Here is a 9444-nt window from a genome sequence, read left to right on the forward strand (position 1 = left end):
GGTCACATTTATTGCAGCAGGTATAGTGTTAATTCTGAAGCAAAAACGAAAGTTGAGCAGATCTGGCAGACCCTCAGTGGAAGGGTTACTGGACCCGAAAGGTGAACTCTGATTTCTCATCACAGATGCTGCCAGACCTGCTGAGCATTTCCAGCAACTTCTGTTTTTGTTTCTGATTTACAGAGTACTCAGTTCTTTTCTGTTTTGATTTCATAGTGTTCATTCTGTTTTACTGAACAAGTGTACAACCAAAAACAATGGCAAAATGGTGATAACTTTATAAAAGCTACCCGAAAGATCCAGTGATTTCTGGTGCGTGAATTTCTCCTTCCCAATATTACTTTGATTCCAGCATCAGTTCTTGTTATCACATAGTCCAGCATTACACACAAGCCATTGTTAGCCACTGACAGTCCCATTATCAGCTAATCACCCTCCTAGCCAGATTGTTATCCACTCCTTTGTCTGTCCGACAGTTCTTCTCTTTATTTATGCTCGATCCCCAACTATCATTTACTCCTTAGCCCATCCCCCAACCTATCTTCTCCATATAAACCAACATTTTCATAGCTACCATCAGTTCTGAGGAAGGGTCATTCAACCTGAAAAGTTAACTAAGATTTCTTTCTACAGCTGCTGCCAGACCTGCTGAGCTTTTCCAACAATTTCTATTTTTGTTTCTGATTTACAGCATCCACAGTTCTTTCAGTCTTTAATCTGTTCATGGAGCTCTTCTGCATCCAGGATCAATGATGTCAGCAGGCATGCTAAGCTGTCAAGCATATTTGAACAATTCTCAGAGACAGCAAAACTATAAGTAAAAACACTAATACCTTCTCCTTTTAATCATTTTACCGAAAGCAAAGTAAAAATTAACACATACAATGATGACAAGGTCTGACAATTTCATAACAAAATCAATGTTTTAACCTGTTTAACATGTTAACATCTTACCTCTCGAATGACCGTATGTGGTTCTGTAACCTTTAGAAGAGAACAAAAGTCATTTATTACCTTAATAAAGTTATTATTTACTAATATTTGTATTTACAAATATTTCCTAATTATTTTGTGTTTTTACAATGCTCACCTTTCGAATAAATGTTTGTGGTTCAGAAACCTTGGGAAGAGGAAGAACGTCTTTGATTAGCTAAATAAAAAGTGTCATGTTTACTTTAGTAAAATGGAGTATGAGTATGTTAATGATGATTATGTAAAAGAGGATGATGTAAATGATGATGACATAAAAACATCATGCTACTCTGATGTCAGCAAAGCAAAGAGAAACAAATATCAGAGATAGTAGGAACTGCAGATGCTGGAGAATCTGAGACAACAAGGCATAGAGCTGGATGAACACAACAGGCCAAGCAGCATCATTGGAGCAGGAAGGCTGACGTTTCAGGCCTAGACCCTTCCGAAACATCAGCCTTCCTGCTCTTATGATGCTGCTTGGCCTGCTGTGTTCATCCAGCTCTACGCCTTGTTGTCTCAAAGAGAAACAAGTGTTTGAGTCTTGAAAAGGAGCAGAAGAGAGACTGTACTCAGGAAGAGCATTCAGTACAATGTATACCATATTATAATTAAAATGTTTATCATATTACAGATAATGAGAGAGATTTAGGAGTGTTATGATCCCAGATTATGTTATTCTTGGACAGGTAGGATCTGGTTTGATCAAAACCCACATGCCACTAGTTCACAATCCAAGCTCAAAAGTAAATGACATATATATGATAAAGAAAGAGATGCAAGTACTCAGAGCAGTAGCAGTCTGACAAGACAGTACAACCTCTAAGAGTGCAATGTGGACAAACAATGCACTAGAGTATCAAAGGTGCAGATAGGGTGAACCAGATAGCCTCAAGTCTGCAGGAGAAACAAATCCTTTTGCTTAGCTACAGCAGTGCAAAGCATGGATACCATAGATTTCTCTCAAACTATGGTGGCAACATGGGAAACTTCAATATCACTGAATTAAAATCAGATCATTGTCCACAATGCAGAAAAAGCCTCCACCAGGCTGAACAGAAAGTCAGAAGACTTCAATGGCAAAACAGTAGAAAGTGAGATCCAGGACAGCATCAGAGTTGCACACAAAATAACAAAACCATCAGGTTAGTATGTTTCTGCATGCAGTTGAGCCTGAAGCCAATTATGTCCTCATGAAGCAGGGTGTAAAAGAATGTACTATTGAGTTTGAATCTTTAGTCAAGACATTTAATGAGTATTTCATTATCTACGATGGAACAGATAAGATTTAACCAAAGGTTGCAGAAACAGGTGGATTTGATTGAATCACTTTTAACAACTATAGATAAGTGGATTGCTGTGGATACAGAGCTCTTAAAACTGGGATTTTAAGAGATCCAAGTGGACTCTTGTGGTGCAGTGGTAAGCTTGGATTCAAGTACCACTACTCCAAAGTTGTGTAATAGCATCCCTGAACAGGTTGATCAAAAGAGATCAGGTCATCGTAGGCATCCAAGATGAAAAACTGTCCTATTTTCTTCAGTCAAAAGAGGAGCTCATGCGACTGATGCAATATTCTATGTAAGTTAAGCTTAGTGCCCAGAACTGATCAATTGTCAGAAATAACAGAGGCATATTCCTATGCAGTACCCCAAGATAATATCGTTACCCTCCAGAAATCTCGACAAAATAGAAAAAGAGGATGAAACAACATCATCATTCATATCAGGATTTGCAAAACGTTGTTCAAAGCAACATCACGAATACAATAAGTGTCCAGCAGGGGGAGCTGAGTGGTAGCAATGTGGAAAAATAGGGCACTCAGAAGATATTGCAGCAAACCTTGTTTCACCGCAAAAGCCCCATACAAAAAATCCTGAAAAGGAAAATCATTTGCAAAAGACAGGATCTAAGAGATCAAAGATGAAGATCAGCACAGCAAGCTAATATTTTAGGTGAATTCAAAAAGTGCCAGAAGAGGATCAGGACTATTATCCTAAAAGTAAAAAAGTTAAATTAATAAACCAAATACAAATTTTACAATATTCGCTATCAACTTAGCTCAGTTAAAACTAACAATGTTCAACCTATAAGCAGCAAACTGCAAGCTTCAAGGGGCACAGATCTTACATGTAAGATCCAGAATAAGATCCAGGAAATCAATTATAATTGCTGACATCCTGTCCAGAACGTAGAGAGAACCAATTAGAAATGAAAGATAATATTGACAAAAGGTAGGAGAATGAAAGCATGGGGGTTAATGTTTTATTCTTTATTTCCCCCTTTTGAATGAACTGAGAATGAATCTCATTTTATTCATCATGTAAGGAAAGTGTTATGATAATAGATCATAACCCCAAATTATATACATATTGAACTTTTAAACAAAAACCTACAAATCAAGAATGGCTGAAGGGGTAAATCCTGAGACTGGAATTCACTGACGGCTGACAGTCCCTGAACGAAATAATGCCTGTGCAATGTCAAGAAAACTTCAAATAGAGAGACTTAAAAGGAAGAGCTGCAAGCCAAACACTGATTATCTGTCTCAGAAGGAAATTCATTTCTTGTGGGTTATGTCTAAGACTGTGGACATGAGTTGAAAGGCACATTTGTGTTTTACCCTCTCAGGTTTAACACAAGCACAGCAGTTTAAAAATTTCTAGTCTCAGTGTGATAGGTGTTTATAGATTAGTATGGACTATGAAGGTTACAGCTTGAGCTCAGACACCTGCACAGCAGGTAAAAAAGGTATTCTCTATTGGTCTGCATGTTGGAAGCTAAGTAGGCCAGGGACGTCAATACTGAAAAGGGAACAAAACAAAAGCCGATCAGCTAATTTGCAGAATCAATCATCTGAAAGTCAGTTGCTTTGCTATCAATATCAGTGTCATCAGTATTGTCCAAATTGACAGCCAGAACATTCCATCATTTACTTTTCATGGAACGCAAAGATTGATTTGTTTATCTTCTTAACTGATTCACTCATTTTCATTCATTTCACATTTCTAACCTGTGTATAGATGTGTTGTATTAAGTACTGACTTTTCTTTAATTGGGCTCCTTTTAAAATATAAATATGTTTGGATTGGGAAAAGGTATTCACTAAGGGAAGGGATCCTATTTAAATTAACCTTATGGCAGCCAACTGAGACAATGGTTGAATTGGAAGGGGAACCTCCTCACCAGGGAACATAACCATTCAAAGGATCCCACCTGGAATCATAACACACTGGGGACTTCCAGCCAAGCAGATTTTCGAAATTAAAAGTGAGTAACAGTTTTTTGGTATACACCTCTAGATTACAAGTCAAGATTCTTAACTACTTTCATCACCCCATTTGGACAATTTTTTTTCAATCATCTACCTTTTGGAATTTCATCAGCACTGGAAATCTTTCAGTTTGTGATGCCACAGATTCTTGAAAGAAAGCAATGTATAACCTGTTATATGGATGAGGTACTAGACCATGGCAGACCAGAAAAAAGCATAACCACCGAGTCAGGGAAGTCTTAAGAGCATGACATAATGCCAGCCTTATACTCAATGAAAAGTGTCAATTCTTCAAGACAGAAATCATGGTTTTGGAACACATGACTCGAGAGCATAGCATCACAATGGATCCCAAAAAGACAAGGGTTATAATTGAGTTCCATAATGGAAACACATCAACAATATTTGACACTTCTAAAGAATGGTAAACCAAGTAAAGAGTTCACTTCTACCCTAGCCAGTCTTGCACAATTAAGAGAGTTTCTAAAGGAAGGCCAACAATGGTACTGGAGTTTGAGGCCGAGTACAGCTTGTAAGAAGATTAATAAATATTCTCAGACATATTATTCAATACAACCCAGGATTACCTACAATAGGATTAGGTGCAGTTCTCATTCAAGTTCAGCATGATAGAAGCAGGAAACCTGTATACTTTGCATCACGAGCATTGACAGAAACAAAGCAGGTATATGCTACCATTGAGAAAGAGGCATTAACAATCACACTTAGATGTGAACACTTCTTGGTTTGTCTTAGGGGTTTAAGATTTCAGGTCAAAATAGATGCAACCACTATGGAGAATCAAGAAGAAGTGAAAATGCCATTGAGAATATGGAGATGCAGATTAAGGTTAATGATATATGACTACATAACAATCTATATCCCAGTTATGGCCCAGGTTACAGCTGATGCAGTATACAGAACAATAATGGATCGGACTGAGAAAGAAACTTTAATCGTCAATGATGAGATGAAATAATTTGCCATTGGAATTACAAATACTTGGCCATCCACAGAGATGAAGAGAAATTTGTGCGGCTCAGAAAGTAGATAAGGAGTGCACAGGATTCCAACAACTTGTCTGGAAGGTTGTTCCAGATATTGTTCAATAGACCAAGCCCTAAAGAAGTCACATGAACAGGAGAGACATTTAACAATAGTAGTTGACCTACTAATCTCTGACCACAGGCTGATTATACCAGAGTTCATGAGGGATGAAGTCCTAAAATGACACAATGGAAGACAGCAAGGAATCACTAAATGCTGAGCATATTCTCAACAGTTTGCATGGTCTCCAGGGATTTCAAAATCAATAAAGAATTTTATGTAATCTTGACATACATGTTGCATCAATAGCCAATACCAATGGAGCCATTACTGTCTCCAACACTTCTGGATAGACCTTGGCAGAGGCTATCATTAGATTTATTTGACTTCAGATAGAAGATACATACTAACCAGATATTAGCAATGCACACCAAAGAGAAACATGTGATTGAGACTCGAAGAGGAGCAGAAGATGAAATTGTACTAGCAAGCTACATTCAGTAAAACGTGTACCATAGTCTAAATAAAGACTTTACAGTATCACTGCAAGTGAGAGGGCCTTCATCCTAGTTATGAACAAACTAGAGGTACAACTCTGAGCAGTATCAATGCAACCTCTAAGAGTGCATTGCAGACACCCATAATGGAGAGAGTGTAGAATTGATGAAAAGACAACCAGTTTTGTGTCTGTGGAAGAAATATGATCCATAGACTTAGCTACAGCAGTTCATAACATGGTTACTGCAGAGTTCTTTCAGAGCATTTACTGCAGAAAAACAATATTGATTTAAAAACTTGAAACTCCTAATATTCACAAAATATTCAACTTGTTACTTACTGTTCTCACTTCTCGAATGAATGTTTGTGGTTGAGACTCCTTAAAAGGAAAGAGACATATTAACTGAGCAGTGAAATGAACATTGTCATATTTAATTTACATGCAGTATTTTTGCTGATAGGCAGATAGTCTACCTAGAATAGCCATGCAATACCCAGCCTGTTACAAAGCATTCAATAAACTCACTTTTTATTGCCATGTGGCAATTCTTTTTTTACTGAGCATAAAGCAGGAAACTTGGCTGACATACTATTATTCTTGAAAACCTAGGAAATTACCTATATTTAAACCTGAATAAAAGGCTAATGAGATGAAATTGTAGTGTGCTTTATCATCAACAAAGAGTTGAACATACTGTACAAGTTCATTTGACTGGATGGCTGGTTTACAACAAAGAGTGATGCCAACAGTATGTACTTAATTCCTGCACCAGCTGAGGTAATTGTGCAAGATTCTCCTTCTCAACCTTTGCCATCACCTTAGGCATGATGACACTCGGAAAAACCGCCACCAGTCATTTCTCTCTCTCTCTCTAATAAGAGAGTTGCCCTAAGGTCTGGTAAGACTATGGCTACTTTATAACGTCTCCGTTCATTCCCTTAATGAAGACACTAACCTGTTGAGAACAGATGCGCTATCAAGGTTTTTTAAAGTTGAAGCCTAGGGAAATTTCATAATGTAGCACTGAGAATTATTTTAACAATGTTAGTGTTTGGGGTTGAGTAAAGTCAGGTCCTCTATATTTGTTAGTAGCATCAGGCAGCACTATTTCAACCCATATGTTTGATTAAGCTCAAATTGAAACATTTGATCTCAAGATTCTGATAATAAATGTCACATCAAATACATTTACTTATATATCTCTGAATTTCTAATACTTTTGGCATGCTTCTTTTTCTGCTCTGTATCATGTCAATAAGATTAGCCTTTGCTTTGAGCAAGGCGATGGTCCAAGAAAATGTCTAGTATTCCAGGTTCTGAGGGCATGGGTTCAAACCCTACCACAGCAGCTGGTGGCATTTAAATTCAATGGATAATTCTGGAATGTAAACCTATTCTCTATAATAGTACCATGAAATTATTAATGATTGTTGTTAAAAATTCATTTTATCCACTAATGCGCTTTTGGGAAGGAAGTCTGCCATCTTTACCTGGTCTGAGTTCAGATCTACTATAATGTGGTTGACTCTTAATTAACTATGATCTGAAGTGGTCTAGCAAGTCACTCACTTTGATGACAATTAGGGTTGAACAACAAATGGTGGCCTGTCCAGCAATGTTCACATCCCATGAAAGAACTAAAAAACAGATGTGGACACTATACCTGAAATTGTTCATCAGCTTTAAAGAATAACTTTTCCTGTCTGAATTGTTTTTTTTAAATTATTGAAACGTTGTCACCATTATCCAATTAATTTTGACAGTTCTGTACAGTTCTTTTTTGTTATTCTTAAGTCAATACCACAAACAAGAACAACAAAAATGTTTGATATTAATTATTCTGTGAATTATTTGATATAATTTAAGAAAAATTGCTAAGCTGCAACAAAGTTGCTTGCAAGTACATTGTGTATAACAGGAGCAACTGTGGTAATTTCAGACTTGGTAAAGACTACATTGTACATTTAAGCAGGTCAGATATGTAAGAGTGAACCAGAAAGCAAAGTAAGCAATAATGCACACATCTTAAAGTCTAGGAAAAAAATTCTTCAAATGAATTCTTCTACAATACTTCAAACTAGAATCTTGGTCTCCAGCAAGATAATCCATCAACCATTATCCATGCATCTTATTGCGAAGCCATAATGCTGCTCAGCAGACACAATTCAATGCCTGCAAATGTTTTCAATCCCAAACAGATTGAGCTTCCAAATGTTTTAGTGGATTTTTAAAGAAATCACAAATCATGCCTTCACTGACACTTACCCAGTTTGACCAGCACCGCATTACAATGTGGCACTCATGAGAGAATGTTCACTATTAAGGTATGTGTACAGTGGAAGTGTACTACCTGACTTTGAACCAACATCTATCAGTTGACATGAAGATCACTGAAGTTTGCTATGCTGTGCATCTCTCAGATTGAACTCTTAGCCACACTATGGCATTATATCATTCAGTGTGTTTAATCCTTCTTATTCAACTCTCTTTCATTGGTTTTCATAGGCTGATTGCTCCAGGAGTAAAGGCTGATTCAAGTAAATTCCAATTCTTTCACAAAAATGATTTAAACTCCAACATTCTGTACTTTCATCTGAATTGGGAATTGGTTTGAATTACTCACAGGAAAGTTGTGATGATGATAGTAATTAGTAAGTGACTTGGAAGCGCATTTCAACGTGGTAACTTAATTCTGTACACAATCTGTTCTTTTAGTGGCTAATTTATTCATCTAGAAAAGCTAAAGTTTGACTCGTGTTGTGTATCAGTCTGGTGACTTTGAAGATCAGCAAAGTATGTGGCATCAGGTTTCAATCTGATAGCATCTGAATCGCACATATCAGTAGCAGCCTGCTTAACTGCACACCTGAGTTTCTCAGGAAAGGATAATGATAAAACAACTAACAGCAAATTCTCATGCAAATTGGCAATTTTGGCTTTTTTCAGCTGGACAATTCAATACAGCCACTATTTTTATCTCAACAGCACACATAACCAACTGTTTCATGCATGCCTGTAACATATTGGGTACAGGCAATTACCTTTGTTACCTCTGTAACCTTTGTAATCTCTTTTCCCTTTATCACCTTTTCACCTTCATATGTATGGTACTACAATAGGCCAAATCCCACAAAGAATCAAAGACAAAAAAAATTATCACATTGTCCCACAATTTTCCAACTCTGTGCAAGTCCATTAAAAGCCTTCAAGATTGATTTATTGTAATTGATATTCTTCGTATCGCCTGGGGACACTTGCATTGCATTGTGTCAATTTACAGTTAGGATTATAGGGTCAATAGTAGGCCATCCAATCCCTTGAACCTGTTCCATCAATAGGTTAGTGCAGTTGTGTCTAAACTCTGCTAACACACCTTTACTCCACATTAATGAGTACACTTGTCTGATAAAAACTCTTATTAATTTCACTTTTATCATTTTCAGTTGACCTCAGCTCAATGGACTTTAGAGGAGAGCAGTCTAGATTTCCATAAGAGATAGTAGGAACTGCAGATGCTGGAGAATCTGAGATAAAAAGGTGTAGAGCTGGATGAACACAGCAGGCCAAGCAGCATCAGAGGAGCAGGAAGGCTGACGTTTCGGGCCTAGAACATAGAACATAGAACATTACAGCGCAGTACAGGCCCTTCGGC

General features: G+C 37.3%; 1 protein-coding gene across 1 annotated transcript in view; it reads right to left on the reverse strand.

Moving 5' to 3' along the window:
• Window positions 1–9444, reverse strand: part of neb (nebulin) — a 255644-nt gene that overhangs the window by 237648 nt on the left and 8552 nt on the right. The window contains exons 2-5 of the mRNA XM_048598817.1: window positions 8834–8902; window positions 6132–6170; window positions 1091–1120; window positions 955–984 (exon numbers count right to left, since the gene is read on the reverse strand). Coding sequence (XP_048454774.1) covers window positions 955–984; window positions 1091–1120; window positions 6132–6170; window positions 8834–8902 — 168 coding nt within the window. The remainder of the gene's footprint in view (window positions 1–954; window positions 985–1090; window positions 1121–6131; window positions 6171–8833; window positions 8903–9444) is intronic.

The sequence above is a fragment of the Rhincodon typus genome, chromosome 7 (assembly GCF_021869965.1).
Source record: "Rhincodon typus isolate 14 chromosome 7, sRhiTyp1.1, whole genome shotgun sequence".
Taxonomy (NCBI): domain Eukaryota; kingdom Metazoa; phylum Chordata; class Chondrichthyes; order Orectolobiformes; family Rhincodontidae; genus Rhincodon; species Rhincodon typus.